The 19,866-nt window shown below is 39.5% G+C and overlaps 1 protein-coding gene across 4 annotated transcripts; it reads left to right on the top strand.

The window, feature by feature from the left end:
* Positions 1-711: 711 nt before the first annotated feature.
* Positions 712-11,836, top strand: LOC116764638 (guanylate-binding protein 1-like). 4 transcript variants are annotated; one of them, XM_032653418.1, is made up of 12 exons: positions 719-842; positions 2,973-3,172; positions 3,692-3,819; positions 4,713-4,822; positions 5,103-5,299; positions 5,908-6,150; positions 7,013-7,293; positions 7,504-7,659; positions 8,169-8,381; positions 9,026-9,128; positions 9,373-9,566; positions 10,649-11,836. In XM_032653418.1, the coding sequence occupies exons 2-12, from the start codon at positions 2,983-2,985 to the stop codon at positions 10,763-10,765; spliced, it is 1,932 nt and encodes a 643-aa protein (XP_032509309.1). In that variant the 5' UTR covers positions 719-842; positions 2,973-2,982; the 3' UTR covers positions 10,766-11,836. The 4 variants fall into 4 exon arrangements, with proteins under 4 accessions (XP_032509315.1, XP_032509309.1, XP_032509300.1 ...); XM_032653409.1 differs by lacking the exon at positions 719-842 and adding an exon at positions 1,357-1,412 and having other exon boundaries at positions 10,649-10,788; XM_032653424.1 differs by lacking the exon at positions 7,504-7,659 and having other exon boundaries at positions 712-842; positions 10,649-11,829.
* Positions 11,837-19,866: the final 8,030 nt, after the last annotated feature.

Below are 19,866 nucleotides of genomic sequence, written 5' to 3'. Positions count from 1 at the left end.
GTAACATGTGTAGCTCTTCGAAAGCAATCAAGAAATAAAACTGTTACTTCTGCTATTCACTGAGCAAACATGGAAAGTCAGTATAATGAAGTGGCTTAACAAGAGGGTTTGGAATCAAGAATGATTCGGTTCAGATTATTTACAATGCTGTGATTTGGGACAAGACATTAAATCTTTCTGTGCCTCAGTTTCTATAAAATGGTGGGGAAATGTTTGTTATGAGATATCAATTATTTAACGCATGTAGAACGGACAGCACTGAGCCTGGAACACATGTGCAACACATGGAGCCCCTTCCAGCCTGTGCACTGGGTATTAAGTTCCAGGGGCTGCGTGTTCACGAATGTGTGTCCTTTTCCTCACTTACAGCATGCACAAATGAGGAGCCAGGTCCACTGTAAGTGTGTCCATTATTTAAAGAAATTAAAACTAAAAATATGCTTCCTCATTCTAGGTTTCCCAAACTGACCCCCAATCCCAGGATACATTCCATTACATTTAAGTATCTAATAGACACTTTTTTAAACACCAAATTGTTTCTAAGATGTCTTTCAAAAAAAATTAATGTGAAGGCTCTAGTTGAGAAGTAGTGTCAAACCCGTGTTCCCTCCAAAGAGGATAGCTTCCAAAAATTCCTTTTATGGTTATTGAGTCATTGTTCTGTTTTCAGTGCTTTCAGTTTCATATTACTGTAAATCTTTTCCAGAGGTTGCACTTCTGTCTGGTCTCTACAGGAAATCAGGCAAGTCCCATGACATTGGGTGAGTGAAATAAAAGTCTAACCATCTAGTGAGAGACAGAGAAGTTACAGAACCACTCCACCTAAACTGAGAAGAAAACAGGTAAGAACTCTACTTTTTCCTCAAAGCAGCTCTGTCTCCAGTGCTAAAGCAGCCTTGCTCTGGGAAAAGGAGCCCATGTTAAGATTAGTGCAGGGATGGGAAGGGATTTTTAAGGGTTAGTTAGTTTTCTAAAAAATGACCAGCATGAAAATAGGTTTCAGCTGAGCCTAATGTGGGGCACGAGGTCAGATGAAATCCTGGTGTTACCAGGTGGCAGCACATCCCTGGGTCATTACTGTGCTTGTGTAGAATTAGGCACCAGGGACATGGAGCTACACTAAGATCTTGAAATGCATTAGTATTGTTTTTCTCTTTGCTGATGTTGTCTGTGTTGACTGGGGACACAATTAAATTACCATTGTCTTTTTTTTTTTTTTTTTTTTTTTGTGGTACGCGGGCCTCTCACTGTTGTGGCCTCTCCTGTTGCGGAGCACAGGCTCCGGACACGCAGGCTCAGCGGCCATGGCTCACGGGCCCAGCCCCTCTGCGGCATGTGGGATCTTCCCGGACCGGGGCACGAACCCATGTGCTCTGCATCGGCAGGCCGACTCTCAACCACTGCACCACCAGGGAAGCCCCAAAATTACCATTGTCTTTGATACAACTTGTTCAATACTGATGTGACTGCAGCTAAGAAACTGAAAAGGCAACAAATAGGTTATTTTCATGAGAAGGAAAGAATAGTAAATGAGATGCAGTGGAAACAGCTACATGACACTGTTAAAGACAAAAAAAAACAAAACCTGAAACCCAAAATGAAAGGTGTAGATTCATGAAAATACCATACTCTTCAGTCCTACATTTGAACTTTGTTTCAAAGTGGACTTCTTCTTTTAGAAATAGCACAAGTTCACTAGATCCAATTTCTTGTGTCAACTCACTCCTTACCCCTTAGGAGCAGAATTCAGCCCCACTACTTTACTAAAAAGCTTCCTCTTTAAAGAATCTACTGTGGTGCAGCACTGAAGGCAGCATCTTTGTTTACTTTGCCCTCTCTGTGCTCTCAAGAAGTTTTGATCTTGCCTTTTGCAAACTCTTCCTCTGAATTCCTTGGCTTGGCATTAGCTTATTCATCAACTACCTTGTCTGACACCTCTCTCTTCTTTTCAGCTTCCCCTCCCCTTTTCCATCCCCATCCCCTCCTCTTTACCCCTACTCCTCTTCCTGTTTCTACTTCTCCTCTACAAAATGGAAAAAAAGAAGAAAACATAAAACTTGGAAGTGCATGGCTGGAAATATAGATATTTTCTTTCAACAACTTTCTTCTTTAGTTCTCCTGATCTGTCTCCTGATCTTTTAATATTTATTTCATTACCTTTTGTTCCCTTACACACACACACACACACACACACACACACACGTACAAATACGATTTTTAGCAACATGCAGTATTCGCAGATGTGCACTTTACCCCCACTTAGTTTGAGGCTAATTTATTTTGAAGCTAATAAATTTTAAGTTTCAGAGCCCCTTGCTCCCACAAGCCCATACCAAGGTTTTGGAAGGGTCCCTAGCCATGTGTTTCACAAGGTCACATATTTTTATAAAATTTGCTAAAGTAAGTTCCACTTCTAGAATAGCAGTGTGAGAAGTTCTGTGGACCCTTATCCCAGTAAAAATAAGGCTAACTAGTGAGAAAAAACACATTTCAAATCACTGGAAATTGTTCAGAGACATATATCAAGTGATGAACATTTATTCATGAAATTCTTTATTCATAGTAAGAATTAGTGAATAAATAAATAAATATTGTATTTCTCACACATAGCCAGGATGTACAACGAATCTCTCTGAATCTTATTCTATTTTACATTTAATGTCTAGTATAAATTTTTAAATGAAAGTCCAAAATAAAAGTTTTCCATGGTAAACTAAATACAAGATTTTGTTCATGAGGGTGGTTGAATGTTGATAAATCACTGTCATACCAATATTTTTTTAATGGACTACTTTGATAATACTTCCGTAACTTTCTAAAATGTCTTTCCCTCATCTATGTCACTGTTGACACAAAACTAGGTCATATTGGGGGATTTTATGATTCCTCCTTCTGAATGCAAAATAACCTTGTGAAAGCTCTTGATCTGCTTAGACCAGAAATTCTAATTCATCCCATCTCTTCCCCTGCAGACAAGGGAACATGGCCTCAGAGACCCACATGTCAGGCCCAGAGTGCCTCATCGAGAACACTAATGGGCGACTGTTGGTTAATCCGAAAGCTCTGAAGATCCTGTCTGCCATTCAGCAGCCCGTTGTGGTGGTGGCTATCGTGGGCCTCTACCGCACCGGTAAATCCTACCTGATGAACAAGCTGGCTGGGGAGAACAAGGGTGAGTGGCACCAGCAAAGCCCAGCCGAGTCCCTTCTGCCAACCACACACACAGCGTGCAGAACAGTGATGTGAGGAGAGGAAGTTAGAGACCTGGGAGGAATATTGAAAGCTAACTTTCAATACAGTGATGGGTTTCTTATTTACTCTGTGCTGGACGATAAGAGTCAACACTTCCTTACCACTTTGCCTTAATTTTCTCTTTAAAGTATAAATATGCCTTTCTGGAAGGAGTCAGGTAGTAATAAAGAAAATTAATACAGATAATAATAAACAATAAAACATTTACTAAAATGTATGTGGATTAACATCAAGCTTATACTGATCTTTAAGGTAAAATAAATATTTCAGTTTGTACTGAATGTTCTAATTTCTCTCTTTTTCTGGTTGCAATTAAGATCAATATTGATTATGTTTTCATTGGTCTCTTTAAACCTTGATGTTGTTAACTATTATCTCAATTTCAAGATCCTTCTGCTATTAAAACTCCACCCTTTCTTAACCCCATGCCCCCCTGCAGGTTTTTCTCTGGGCTCCACGGTGCAGTCTCACACGAAGGGCATCTGGATGTGGTGTGTGCCTCATCCCAAGAAGCCAGAACGTACTCTAGTTCTGCTTGATACTGAGGGCCTGGGGGATGTGGAGAAGGTAAGGACTGAGGATTCAAATTTGGACTAAGTCCCTCATGTCTGAATATTCTCTACCCTATTTAATTTTTCTTTAAATAAGAACTTGCACTTAACCACGTTTTTTCATTTCTGTTTACATGCCATGAGACCCAGTTTAGCAATGAGGGGTCAGGAAAATATTCATAAGGCAGAATCCTAGAAGAAGAGCATACTGGTCAGTCGACACTATTCTAATTATTAAAAGGCTGTAAGCTAAGCCAGTTAACCCAGATGCATAAAGGGAATACAAATAAATTCAACATAATGAATGTTATCCTGCAAAGAACTTTAGTTAAGGATTTAGGTTCTGAAGTCCCATACCCTTGGCTTTAAATTTAAAGTCTGTCAGTAATTCAATGATCTTAGCAAATTATTTGATCTCTTCTAACCTCAGCTTTCTTATCTGTAAAACAGATGTAATAGATCTACATTTGCCTCATAGTATTGTTTTGAATACTTAAAAGATAAGTAATGGAAAGTGTTAGATGCACAACAATTGCTCAGTGAGATAGATACATGTATTATTACCCTTATATTAAGACAATTGTTCTGTAAAAATAAAGAGAAAAGTTTACATTTAAATTATATTTAAGGCCTTAGAATGCCCACAAGCAATGACTATTTGTTTGCAATTATCTACCAATGATTATAAGAGGGTCTAGTGAGAATCAGGGTAAACCAAAAACACTAATCAGAAAACTATTCAAAGTTCAAGTCCTACTAACTATCATTTTTGCTTGGATTTGGTTTCCTCGTATAGGGCGTTAGTCTAAAAAAAACTCTAATTAAATGAGCATCCTTTTACTACTGCTGATCTGAAAAGTGCCATGAGAATGAAAAATAATCCTGGTCCAAATGTACTCTGATTTCCAGGGTGACAACCAGAATGACTCCTGGATATTTGCCCTAGCAATACTCCTGAGCAGCACTTTTGTGTACAATAGTATGGGAACCATCAACCAGCAGGCCATGGACCAACTTCAGTATCTATTTTGGGTTCAAACCAGCATCAGAGTCAGAGTCAGAGGGGAGACCAGTATTAATAAAAACAGCTGCCTAACTGTGAGTCCTTGTGAACCAAGCACAAAAAGAGAAACATAAAAAATAATTCAAGGGCAGGGGGAAAATCCTACCTATCAATACCTACTGAAGAATTGATACTTGGGTTAAGAACAAAGGCGAAACAAGGGTTTTGTATATGTAACTAATATAGGGTGGCAGGCGCTGTCCTTTTATGCCAGTTTTCCTTAATTTGCTGCTCAGCTATGTGACGGAGCTCACAGATAGAATCAGGGCAAAAGCTTCACCTGATGTGGATGGGGTTGAGGATTCAGCTGACTTTGTGAGCTTCTTTCCAGACTTTGTATGGACACTGAGGGATTTCTCCCTAGACTTGGAGGCAGATGGACAATCCATCACAGCAGACGAGTACCTGGAGAATTCACTCAAGCTTAAGAAAGGTAAAGGGAACTTAGAATTGGTAAATGGGATGACAAAACACTAAAAAACTATCGTTCTTTAGTTTTCTATCAACAGTTTTCTTATATTTATAGTTTCTATTTCTTCTCAGGGGGAGATTACTAAGAATTAGCACTTGTTTATTATCTGAATGAATAGATTTGATTTGATTTTCTCCCTGTTTTAAGAACAGGTTTCATTTCTTTCACCTTTCCCTGTGCTGTGATTAGACTTACATTATATCCTTGCTTAGGGCTTGTGGTGCTGTAATTAACCAAAGAATATGGAGTAGAATAGGTAATTTATTTGAAGAAAATAAATAAAAGCATGAACCATGCACTAGTCTAGGGGTTGGCAAAGGATGGCTCACAGGCAAATAATGTCCAATCCAGCCTGCCAGCTGATTTTGTAAATAAGGTTTTATTGGAATCATGCTATGCCCATTCATTTATAGACTGTCTATGGCTGCTTTCATGCTTACAGTAGTAGAATTGAGTACTTGGAAAAGAGACCATCTGGCTTGCAAAGCCTAAAATATTTACTGTTTGGCCCTTTACAGAAAAAGTTTGCAAGCCCCTATATTAGGCAAATTCTTTTTATCTTCTTCCAGGTACCAGTCAAAAAGATAAAAATTTTAATCTGCCTCGACTCTGTATCCGGAAGTTCTTCCCAAAGAAGAAATGCTTTATCTTCGATCGGCCCACTGATAGGAAGAAACTGGGCCAGCTTGAGGAACTGTGTGATGATAAGCTGGACCCCGAATTTGTGCAACAAGCTGCAGTCTTCTGTTCCTACATCTTTAGAAATTCCAAAACTAAAACCCTTTCAGGAGGCATCAAGGTCAATGGACCTCGTGAGTCCTCTTCCCAGTCTTTACTCTCACGGTTAAGACGAAAAGATGGTGTAATAACATCCACCTAGCTTCCGCTTTGAAAAATGCACATCTACTGCTATTATTGTGTTAAATTCTAGATGGCACCAACACTTCTAACAGGTTTTATTAGTCACAATTCTTAGGTGAGGAAAGATAGAAAAGGCTAAAGGAAAATAGCTCTAAAAGCTTAAAACTGTCCTAGTAAACTGGACCTTCCCTGTGCAATATGGTTGTCACTAGATAAGTGCAGCTATCTAAATTTTAATGTAAACTAATTAAAATTAAAGAAATTTAACATTCTGATCACACAGCTGTGTCTCAAGGGCTCACACTACACATGTGTAGTGGCTACCACACTGGACAGCACATATAGAATACTTCCATCATCACAGAAAGTTCTTCTGGACAATGCTCTGCTAGAATAAACAAAATGCAGGACTCCTTTTGATTTGTTCCACAAATATTAATCGAATGTTTCCCATGGACCTACCAGGGCTGATGATACAGACATAAATGAGAGAGATATGGTTTCTGTCCTAACAATGCTTGGGGGTGAAGTAAATGTACTCAATAAACACAGGCCTAGGCTATCTAGAACAGAGGTTCTCAACCTTTGACGTGCATATGTACCACCTGAGGATCTTGCCAAAGACGAGGGTCTAAGTCAGTTGAACTGGGGCAGAGGCTGAGAGTCTGCATTTTTAGCCAGTTTTCAGGTGATACTGAGGACATTGATGCTGTAAGGCAAATGGTTGGTAATAGACATCATAAGAATTGCACAGAATAGAAAGTTTCCTCACTCCTCCTACAATAAACATCGTCATTTGTTCTCTATTTGTAGGTCTAGAAACCCTGGTGCAGACCTATGTCAGTGCCATCAATAGTGGGGATCTGCCCTGCATGGAGAATGCAGTCCTGGCCTTGTCTGAGATCGAGAACACAGCTGCAGTGAAAAAGGCCATTGCCCACTATGACCAGCAGATGGATCAGAAGCTGCAGCTGCCCACGGAAACCCTCCAGGAGCTGCTGGACCTGCACAGGACTATTGAGAAGGAGGCCATTGAAGTCTTCATGAGGATGTCCTGGAAAGATATAGACCATTTATTTCAAAAGGAATTAGCGGTAATTTTTTTCTTAAGTTTATACAGATTAGGCTCTTGGAAAGTAAAGTACTACTAGAAAATGAAATGGGTGCTTATTTTGAGAAAAGCAATTTTTACTAGACTTTTAAATGGTGACAAACACTATTTGTTATTATCATAAGAGGAACCAATTTTATTATGATATCCTTTTTCCTTTTTTTTGCGGTACGCGGGCCTCTCACTCTTGCAGCCTCCCCCATTGTGGAGCTCAGGCTTCGGACGCGCAGGCTCAGCAGCCATGGCTCACGGGCCCAGCTGCTCCGTGGAATGTGGGATCTTCCCGCACTGGGGCACGAACCCGTGTCCCCTGCATCGGCAGGCGGACTCTCAACCACTGTGCCACCAGGCAAGCCCTATGATATACTTTATTATGGTGCATTGAAACTTTTTTCTTTCATGAATAAACTAATATTCTTCCCTATAATTTCATTACATACATATAAGTAACAATCAGAGCTTCTAATCAAATTACCTGCTCATTGTTATCAGGCTGATTGGATATTTTGGCCAAAAACAAAGAAAATTTTAGCCTTAGTTATCATGAGCAGGCTTATGTTGAGCCACATTTATTGCATATGCAATCACTGGTCCAGTTTGAAAAGCAGGAGTTTATCTCCAAAGGTGTAGTATATAGCTAGTAATCTCTGCTCTGAAGGTCACCTCCATGGTGAAAGGGACCTTTGTAGAAAGTCAGGATCAGCAGGAAGGATATGGTGTTGCTGAGTGCCTGTAAGTTCTTCTAGGGGGTCACAGACCTTTTATATTTTTATTTTTTTGAGAGGACTTTCCAGAAATTCTGAGGTCAAGTTAACATCTTTTCACTATTCTTTTTACTTCCTATTTTTAACATTAAAGGCCCAGCTAGACGAAAAGCGAGATGACTTTTGTAAAAAGAATCGTAAAGCATCATCAGATCGTTGCTCAGCTTTACTTAAGGATATTTTCAGTCCTCTAGAAGAAGGTGTGAAAGAGGGGATTTATTCTAAACCAGGAGGCTATCGCCTCTTCATTGAAAAGATACAAGAGCTGAAGAAAAAGTATCTTCAGGAGCCCAGGAAGGGAATACAGGTAACCAAAATTGATTCTGGGAAGTTGCTGACGTGTTCCTTGAAACAACATGACCAAGCGTATTGCACACAGATGCGCAATTACAGGACCGACAGCATTCATGCTCTCATTTAATAAACACATACAGGGAGCCTGTTATACCAGATATATCCTATGTGCTCATCCAAAAGAGTGCACTCAATTAACAACTGAGTTACAAATTGGATTATCAGATGTATCCAAAATTTCAAATAATGTCATCATTTATCTCTCTGCATGTTCCTCCCCTCAACCTCACACTTCCCTCCCTCCCATTCTCCCTCCATCCCTTTTTCTGATCTGCTTTCTCAATGATGGCTTCATTCTCCAACAAGTTCACCCCATATGAGACCACAGTGCCAACAGCTCCAAAATTAGAGCCCTCAGTCTAAAAGAACAGAGAATCACTATTTATATCTATATCAATCTCTTATAAAGATTATGCTCAGGAAGCTGTCATGCTTGGCCAGCCTGGAGCATGTGCTCACCCCAGTGACAGGGAATCTTGACCACCAGGCATGCCAAGACCAAGAGGAGCAATTCCTAGAGGGCAAGATGGTGGGCAAACAGGAATAAGTGCTTACAGCTATTTCCTATTACCAACCCCATTCTTTTCTGGGTCCTAGGCTGAAGAAATTCTTCAGGAATACTTGAAGTCCAAGGAGTCTGTGACTGCTGCAATTCTACAGACAGACCAGACTCTCTCAGAGAAGGACAGGTTGATTGAAGGTGAGGAGCGAGTCAAGAGACTAGACAGCCTTGAAAGCGCTTAAAAGTTCTAATTAATTTGGCTGGGTGAGCCTAGGATCCTTAAACTATAGCAAGATGAGAAAAGATGCCTCTTACTCGCTAAAGACATTTTTGAGTAGGGCATACACAGTCAGTAGCAACAGTGACAGGTTAAGTGTACATGGAAGAAAGAAGCAACATGGTCACCCACATTCATTTTTCTTTTTCCTTTTCCTCCTGACAGTGGAACGTGTGAAAGCTGAATCTGCACAAGCTGCAGCAAAAATGCTGGAGGAAATGCAAATAAAGAATCAGCAGATGATGGAACAGAAAGAAAAGAGTTATCAGGAACATGTGAAACAACTGACTGAGAAGATGGAGAGGGATAGGGCCCAGTTGCTGGAAGAGCAAGAGAGAACTCTCTCTCTCAAACTTCAGGTATTTAATTGTATCACCTTGAGGTTCCTGTTATTCTGTTTTCTCTCCACACTCCCTGTTCACAAACTTGGCATGGCAGTGAGAACATGAAGCCCAGAAGAAAGACCTTGCTTGCCCACTTGTACTTTTCAATCCCTATCTACCAGCCTGAACTGGCCCCTACAATGTCTGGTTGTTAAAAGGTTTTATTTGCAGTTATGTCACACCCAGTCTATTACCACTATATCTGCCAATCATGGTAGCTATTATCTGCTAGATATTATAAAAAAGTCTTATCCATATCTCTTGCTTAGTACTATACGAAGCAAGAGCTGCTATGTCCATATTACTTAGGAGACGAAACAGAGGTTCAGACAAGACTAAATAATTTTTATAGGGCTACAATGCTTGGGAAGATATCTGAACAGTCTTCACCAGTTAGAGGAATCCACGCATTTTTCTTCTGTCACAGATTTTAGCTCTAAGAGAACCTTCATAAGCAGAAGGACTCAACTCTCACACCATTGTGTCAGTCTATCACTCCTACCTGTTTTCTTTGTCCTGCTGCTAGTATGTTTTGAGCTGGGAATTATGTGCAGAAAGCCAGTATGGTCTGTCTGGGGCCCTGATTCCCTTACCTGCACTTTGCCCCCCTGCCACCAAGTTGTGGAAGCTTAGATCAAATTTCCTGATCTAAGATTCAGACACTGTATCAGATTTTGCAAATTCTTCACTTATTTCTGTGTTGTGTGTGTGTACATAAAAAAATCACAATGCATAGATAAGATCTGAAGCCAAACATTTCATTAAGATTGCCGACAAAGATTATGTACAATTAATGGGACAAAAAAAATTAATACTGGTAATTAGGTTCACCAACATATTGGGAGATTTAAGCCCAAAATCCTTCTTGACTCAAGGAGACTCAGAAAAAGTAATCAGAGCTAGAAGGACCAAGAGAAAGTATAATGAAATTAATGGTAGAGAAAATTTCAAGAAGAAATTAAATATTTTTTTAAAAATCTATGAATGTGGAAACTAGATAGAAGTTAGAGATTTACTTAATGTGACACGTTATTCAGTCTCCATTTGTACATTTTTAGGAACAGCGCCGACTACTACAGGAAGGATTCCAAGAAGAGAACAGACGACTTCATGAAGAAATACAGAATCTCCAGAAGAAGATGAAAAAACCAAGGAAGCAATGTTGCCTAAGCTAAAGAACTAAAAATTAGAGTTTTCCTGGTCACTCTTATCAGAGGCATTACTCAAGCAGTTTAAAATTAAGAAAAATGTCACCACACTTGATAATATTTAGATTTCACAGTTTTATTATACTAAATATTTGCAAAGGCATGCAGTACTATAATTGAAATCATGTCCATCTTCCTCACAATACTGTAAACTGTGTAACAAGATGCATTTTACCTCTGTGCCAACCCAGGAGGTATCATAACCTGGTACCACCCAGGAGCTTCTTCTTCCAGATGACTACGAGTTAGACAAGTGGACACTGAGCAAAGTCTTAGGTTAAAGTCTTGGGACATAGTTGGTCATGAGTTTGGCCAAGTGCACCACAAGTTCCAATATCAGGGACAACCATTCTAGCTTCTTAGTGAAGACAGTATACAGTGTCCCATTGTTTCAAGACTGCACAGTCTGTCAGCAATGATGTGATTCCTGGACACTGGGAATGGGTAACACTTACTGGTGAATTCCAAGCTAAAGCAAATCACCTTATATAGTGATCTAGAAGCTCTACAGAATGTCTGTAGGAAGATGGAAGAAGCCATTAGCATGAGTATGAGTTGGATCATAAATAAATGGGCTAAAGAAGGAAATTTTCCCTTCTTGCTCAGTTCACCCAGATTATAACTGTAATGGGACCCTTTAGAACTTTAGGTAAGTGACCCTGGACTAAACATAGTAACATGATGACAAGTATACATTGTGTGTTTGTAGTAATTTATAATTTGCAAAGATGAACTTGAAATGATGACTGACAATATGTTAGAAAACTGAGCTAAATTAATTATTAGATCATTTATAACCCTAGAGTTTAGGCTATCTTTTCCCACTTCTTAAGAAGCATACTTGAAAGCCTGCTTATTTTCCCCCAAGAGAATATGCGTTGTTTTTTACTTTTTTTGACCAGTAAAATAATGCTCTTGATATTACTTAGTATAGACTTTATCACAATTGTCAAAAGCCCTAGGTATGTGGTTGAAGTTTCTTAAAGCAATTAAGAATTATTTTCAATCTGGAAATAAATTATGCTTCACTGAACTTTACATTTCTGATTTTTTTAAGTTTTTCACCAAAAAAATAAGGTTCTAGTTTATATAACAAAAGTTGGCTAACTTTTCTGTAAAAGATGGGATAGTAACTATTCATGGCTTTGTGAGCCATATGGTCTCTGACTCAACTACTCAACTCTGCCATAAAGCAGCCATTAATGACACATAAATGGGTGGGTATGGCTGTGTTCCCAGAGTACATTGTTTTCAAAAACAGGTGGCACTCAGAAGCCATAGTTTGCAGACCCTTGCTTTATATAACAGAAACAACTCTCAGAATGGAAGAAAATATTTGCAAACGCAGCAACTGACAAAAGATTAATCTCCAAAATATACAAGCAGCTCATGCAGCTCAATATCAAAAGAACAAACTACCCAATCCAAAAATGGGCAGAAGACCTAAATAGACATTTCTCCAAAGAAGATATACAGATTGCCAACAAACACATGAAAGGATGCTCAACATCACTAATCATTAGAGAAATGCAACTCAAAACTACAATGAGCTATCACCTCATTCATACCAGTCAGAATTGCCATCATCAAAAAATCTACAAAAAATAAATGCTGGAGAGGGTGTGGAGAAAAGGGAACCCTCCTGCACTGTTGGTGGGAATGTAAATTGATATAGCCACTATGGAGAACAGTATGGAGTTTCCTTAAAAAACTAAAAATAGAACTACCATATGATCCAGCAATCCCACTACTGGGTATTATACCCTGAGAAAACCATAATTCAAAAAGAGACATGTGCTACAATGTTCATTATTAATAGTTCATTATAAATAGTTCAAGGCACTATTTACAATAGCCAGGACATGGAAGCAACCTAAATGTTCATCGACAGATGAATGGATAAAGAAAATTTGCTATATATGTATACAATGGAATATTACTCAGCCATAAAAAGGAATGAAACTGAATCAGTTGTAGTGAGGTGGATGGACCTAGAGTCTGTCATACAGAGTGAAGTTAGTCAGAAAGAGAAAAACAAATACCATATATTAATGCATATATATGGAATCTAGGAAAATGGTACTGATGAACCTAGTGGCAGGGCAGGAATAGAGATACCGATGTAGGTAATGGACTTGAGGACACATAGGGGGAAGGGGAGGCTGGAGGAAGTGAGAGAGTAGCATTGACATGTATACACTACCATGTGTAAAATAGATAGCTAGTGGGAAGCTGCTGCATAGCACAGGGAGATCAGCTCAGTGCTTTGTGGTGACCTAGAGGGGTGGGATGGGGAGGGTGGGAAGGAGGGGATATATGTACACATATAGCTGATTCACTTTGTTATACAGCAGAAAATAACACAACATTTTAAAGGAATTATAGTCCAATAAAGATGTAAATAAATAGATTTAAAAAGTACAATGAGATATCATTTCTTACCTATTAGATGGTTACTATTTTTTAAAAACCTGAAAAGATTACAAGTGTTGGCGAGGTGAAATTTTAACTTTCAAACACTGTTAGTAGGAATGTAAAATGGTGCATCAGCTATGGAGATAGTGTGGGTGTTCCTCACAAAAATTAAAAATAGAACTACTGTATGATCCAACAATCCCACTTCTGGGTATATATGCAAAAGAATTTAAATCAGGATCTCAAAGAGATATCTGCATTCTCACTTTCATTGTAGCATTATTCACAACAGCCAAGATATAGAAACCTAAGTGTCCATCAACAGATTATTGAATAAAGAAAATGTGATAGATACATACAAGGAATATTATTCAGCCTTAATTAAGAAGGAAAGTTTGCCATTTGCAACGTGGATAAACCTGGAGGACATTATGCTAAGTGAAATAAACCAGTTACAAAAAGACAAATACTTTATGACTTCACTTATATGAGGTATCTAAAATCATCAAACTCATAGAAACAGAGAATATAACAGTGGTAGGCAGGGAGCTGGGGAAGGGGTGAGAATGGGAACTTATTGTCCAAAGGGTATAAAGTTTCAGTTATGCTAGATGAATAAGTTCTTGAGATCTGCTGTGAAACATAATGCCTAGAGTTAAAAATACGCTATTGTGCATTTTAAATGTGTTAAGAGAGTAGAACACATTTTTAGTGTTCTTACGGCAAACAAAAAGGGAGGTGGGGGGAGGTTATGGGAGGTGTTGGAAATGTCAGCTACCTTGATTGTATCGTGTGTGTTTGCATATGTGCAAACACATCAAATTTTACATTAAATGTATGTAGCTCTTTGTATGTCCATTATAACTCAATAAAACCATTTAAAATCTTTTGGAAAACAATTCTACAAATGGTCCCTTATGAATGGGGAAGTTTATCAAGCATTTAAAGAAAAAAATGACACCAATTCAAAGTGGAAGAGGAAAGATTTCCTGACTCATTCTACAAGAGAAGCATTATTCTGATACCACAATCAGACAAAAACACTACAAAAAAAAGAAAACTGAGAGAGGGGGAAGATGGCAGAAGAGTAAGACGCGGAAATCACCTTCCCCCCCACAGATACATCAGAAATACATCTACACGTGGAACAACTCCTACAGAACACCTACTGAACGCTGGCAGAAGACCTCAGACCTCCCAAAAGGCAAGAAACTCCCCCACGTACCTGGGGAGGGCAAAAGAAAAAAGAATAAACAGAGACAAAAGAATAGGGACGGGACGTGCACTAGTGGGAGGGAGCTGTGAAGGAGGAAAGGTTTCCACACACTAGAAGCCCCTTCACAGTTGGAGACTGTGGGTGGTGGAAGGGGGAAGCTTCGGAGCCTCGGAGGAGAGCGCAGCTACAGGGGTGCAGAGAGATTCCTGCACAGAGGATCGGTGCGACCAGCACTCACCAGGCCAAGAGGCTTGTCTGCTCACCCGCCAGGGCGGGCAGGGCTGGAAGCTGAGGCTCGGGCTTTGGTCGGAGCGCCGGGAGAGGACTGGGGTTGGCGGCTTGAACACAGCCTGCAGGGGGTTAGTGCACCACGGCTAGCCAGGAGGAAGTCCGGGGAAAAGTCTGGAACTGCTGAAGAGGCAAGAGACTCTTTCTTACCTCCTTGTTTCCTGGTGCGCGAGGAGAGGGGATTAAGAGTGCTGCTTAAAGAAGCTCCAGAGACAGGCGCGAGCCGTGGCTAACAGAGCAGACCCCATAGACGGGCATGAGACGCTAAGGCTGCTGCTGCCGCCACCAAGAAGCCTGTGTGCGAGCACAGGTCACTGTCCACAACCCCCTTCCCAGGAGCCTGTGCAGCCTGCCACAGCCAGGTTCCCGGGATCCAGGGACAACTTCCCTGGGAGAACGCACAGCGCGCCTCAGGCTGGTGCAACGTCACGTCAGCCTCTGCCGCCGCAGGCTCTCCCCACACTCCGTACCCATCCCTCCCCCCAGCCTGAGTGAGCCAGAGACCCCGAATCAGCGGCTCCTTTAACCCCGTCCTGTCTGAGCGATGAACAGATGCCCTCCAGCGACCTACACGCAGAGGCGGGGCCAAATCCAAAGCTGAACCCCGGGAGCTGTGCGAACACAGAAGAGAAAGGGAAATCTCTCCCAGCAGCCTCAGGAGCAGCAGATTAAAACTTCACAATCAACTTGATGTACCCTGCATCTGTGGAATACCTGAATAGACAACGAATCCCAAACTGAGGAGGTGGACTTTAAGAGCAACATTTATGATTTTTTCCTCTTTTCCTCTTTTTGTGAGTGTGTATGTGTATGCTTCTGTGTGAGATTTTGTCTGTATAGCTTTGCTTTCACCATTTGTCCTAGGGTTCTATCTGTCCATTTTCTTTTTTTTTTTTAACTTAAAAATATTTTTTTCTTAATAATTATTTTTTTTATTTTAAAAACTTTATTTTCTTTTCTTTTATCCTCTTTCTTTCTTTCTTTCTACTTTTTCTCCCTTTTATTCTGAGCCGTGTGGATGAAAGGCTCTTGGTGCTGCAGCCAGGAGTCAGTGCTGTGCCTCTGAGGTGGGAGAGCCAACTTCAGGACATTGGTCCACAAGAGACTTCCCAGCTCCACGTAATATCAAATGGCGAAAATCTCCCAGGGATCTCCATCTCAAGACCAACACCCAGCTTCACTCAACGACCAGCAAGCTACAGTGCTGGAGATCCTATGCCAAAAAACTAGCAACACAGGAACACAACCCCATCCATTAGCAGAGAGGCTGCCTAAAATCATAATAAGTCCACAGACACCCCAAAACACATCACCAGACGTGGACCTGCCCACCAGAAAGACAAGATCCAGCCTCATCCACCAGAACACAGGCACTAGTCCCCTCAACCAGGAAGCCTACACAACCCACTGAACCAACTTTAGCCACTGGGGACAGACACCGAAAACAATGGCAACTACGAACCTGCAGCCTGCAAAAAGGAGACCCCAAACACAGTAAGATAAGCAAAATGAGAAGACAGGAAAACACACAGCAGATGAAGGAACAAGATAAAAACCCACCAGACATAACAAATGAAGAGGAAATAGGCAGTCTACCTGAAAAAGAATTCAGAATGATAGTAAAGATCCAAAGTCTTGGAAATAGAATAGAGAAAATGCAAGAAACATTTAAAAAGCACCTAGAAGAACTTAAGATGAAACAAGCAACGATGAACAACACAATAAATTAAATTAAAAATACTCTAGAAGGGATCAATAGCAGAATAACTGAGGCAGAAGAACGGATAAGTGACCTGGAAGATAAAATAGTGGAAGTAACTACTGCAGAGCAGAATTAAGAAAAAAGAATGAAAAGAACTGAGGACAGTCTCAGAGACCTCTGGGACAACATTAAATGCACCAATATTTAAATTATAGGGGTTCCAAAAGAAGAGAAAAAGAAAGGGAATGAGAAAATATTTGAAGAGATTATAGTTGAAAACTTCCCTAATATGTGAAAGGAAATAGTTAATCAAGTCCAGGAGAGTCCCATACAGGATAAATCCAAGGAGAAACATGCCAAGACACATATTAAGCAAACTGTCAAAAAGTAAATACAAAGAAAACATATTAAAAACAGCAAAGGAAAAACAACAAATAACACACAAGGGAATCCCCATAAGCTTAACAGCTGATCTTTCAGCAGAAACTCTGCAAGCCAGAAGGGACTGGCAGGACATATTTAAAGTGATGAAGGAGAAAAAGCTGCAACCAAGATTACTCTACCCAGCAAGGATCTCATTCAGATTTGATGGAGAAATTAAAACCTTTACAGACAAGCAAAAGCTGAGAGAGTTCAGCACCACCAAACCAGCTTTACAATAAATGCTAAAGGATCTTCCCTAGGCAAGAAACACAAGAGAAGGAAAAGACCTACAATAACAAACTCAAAACAATTAAGAAAATGGGAATAGGAACATACATATCGATAATTACCTTAAATGCAAATGGATTAAATGCTCCCACCAAAAGACACAGATTGGCTGAATGGATACAAAAACAAGACCCATATATATGCTGTCTACAAGAGACCCACTTCAGACCTAGAGACACATACAGACTGAAAGTGAGGAGATGGAAAAAGATATTCCATGCAAATGGAAATCAGAAGAAAGCTGGAGTAGCAATTCTCATATCAGCCAAAATAGACTTTAAAATAAAGACTATTATAAGAGACAAAGAAGAACGCTACATAATGATCAAGGGATCGATCCAAGAAGAAGATATAACAATGGTAAATATTTATGCACCTAACATAGGACACCTCAATACATAAGGCAAATACTAGCAGCCGTAAAAGGGGAATCGACAGTAACACATTCATAATAGGGGACTTTAACACCCCACTTTCACCAATGGACACATCATGCAAAATGAAAATAAATAAGGAAACACAAGCTTTAAATGATACATTAAACAAGATGGACTTAATTGATATTTATAGGACATTCCATCCAAAAACAACAGAATACACATTTTTCTCAAGTGCTCATGGAACATTCTCCAGGATAGATCATATCTTGGGTCAAAAATCAAGCCTAGGTAAATTTAAGAAAATTGAAATTGTATCAAGTATCTTTTCCAACCACAATGCTATGAGACTAGATATCAATTACAGGAAAAGATCTATAAAAAATAAAAACACATGGAGGCTAAACAATACACTACTTAATAACGAAGTGATCACTGAAGAAATCAAAGAGGAAATTTAAAAATACCTAGAAACAAATGACAATGGAGACACGATGACCCAAAACCTATGGGATGCAGCAAAAGCAGTTCTAAGAAGGAAGTTTATAGCAATACAATCCTACCTTAAGAAATAGGAAACATCTCGAATAAACAACCTAACTTTGCTCCTAAAGCAATTAGAGAAAGAAGAACAAAAAAACCCCAAAGTTAGCAGAAGGAAAGAAATCATAAAGATCAGATCAGAAAAAAATGAAAAAGAAATGAAGGAAACAATAGCAAAGATCAATAAAACTAAAAGCTGGTTCTTTGAGAAGATACGTAAAATTGATAAACCATTAGCTAGACTCACCAAGAAAAAAAGGGAGAAGACTCAAATCAATAGAATTAGAAATGAAAAAGCAGAAGTAAAACCTGACACTGCAGAAATACAAAAGATCATGAGAGATTACTACAAGCAACTCTATGCCAATAAAATGGACAACCTGGAAAAAATGGACAAATTCTTAAAAATGCACAACCTGCCAAGACTGAAACAGGAAGAAATAGAAAATATGAATGGACCAATCACAAGCACTGATATTGAAGCAGTGATTAAAAATCTTCCAACAAAAGCCCAGGACCAGACGGCTTCACAGGCGTATTCTATCAAACATTTAGAGAAGAGCTAATACCTATCCTTCTCAAACTCTTCCAAAATATAGTAAAGGGAGGAACACTCCCAAACTCATTCTACGAGGCCACCATCACCCTGATACCAAAACCAGACAAGGATGTCACAAAGAAAGAAAGCTACAGGCCAATATCACTGATAAACATAGATGCAAAAATCCTCAACAAAATACTAGCAAACAGAATCCAACAGCACATTAAAAGCATCATACACCATGATCAAGTGGGGTTTATTCCAGGAATGCAAGGATTCTTCAATATATGCAAATCAGTCAATGTGATACACCATATTAACAAATTGAAGGAGAAAAACCATATGGTCATCTCAATAGATGCAGAGAAAGCTGTCAACAAAATTCAACACCCAACTATGATAAAAACCCTGCAGAAAGTAGGCATAGAGGGAACTTTCCTCAACATAATAAAGGCCATATATGATAAACCCACAGCCAACATCGTCCTCAATGGTGAAAAACTAAAAGCATTTCCACTAAGATCAGGAAGAAGACAAGGTTGCCCACTCTCACCACTCTTATTCAACATAGTTTTGGAAGTTTTAGCCACAGCAATCAGAGAAGAAAAGGAAATAAAAGGAATCCAAATTGGGAAAGAAGTAAAGCTGTCACTGTTTGCAGATGACATGATACTATACATAGAGAATCCTAAAGATGCTACCAGAAAACTACTAGAGCTAATCAATGAATTTGGTAAAGTAGCAGGATACAAAATTAATGCACAGACATCTCTGGCATTCCTATACACTAATGATTAAAAATCTGAAAGTGGAATCAAGAAAACACTCCCATTTACCATCGCAACAAAAAGAATAAAATATCTAGGAATAAACCTACCTAAGAAGACAAAGGATCTGTATGCAGAAAATTATAAGACACTGATGAAAGAAATTAAAGATGATACAAATAGATGGAGAGATATACCATGTTCTTGGATTGGAAGAATCAACATTGTGAAAATGACTCCACTACCCAAAGCAATCTACAGATTCAATGCAATCCCTATCAAACTACCACTGGCATTTTTCACAGAACTAGAACAAGAAATTTCACAGTTTGTATGGAAACACCAAAGACCCTGAATAGCTAAGGCAATCTTGAGAACGAAAAATGGAGCTGGAGGAATCAGGCTCCCTGACTTCAGACTATACTACAAAGCTACAGTAATCAAGACTGTATGGTACTGGGACCAAAACAGAAATATAGATCAATGGAACAGGATAGAAAGCCCAGAG

This window comes from Phocoena sinus, chromosome 1 (assembly GCF_008692025.1).
Source record: "Phocoena sinus isolate mPhoSin1 chromosome 1, mPhoSin1.pri, whole genome shotgun sequence".
In the NCBI taxonomy this organism is placed as follows: Eukaryota; Metazoa; Chordata; class Mammalia; order Artiodactyla; family Phocoenidae; genus Phocoena; species Phocoena sinus.
The sequence above is the reverse complement of the archived record's forward strand: the minus strand, read 5'-3'. Positions and strand labels throughout refer to the sequence as shown.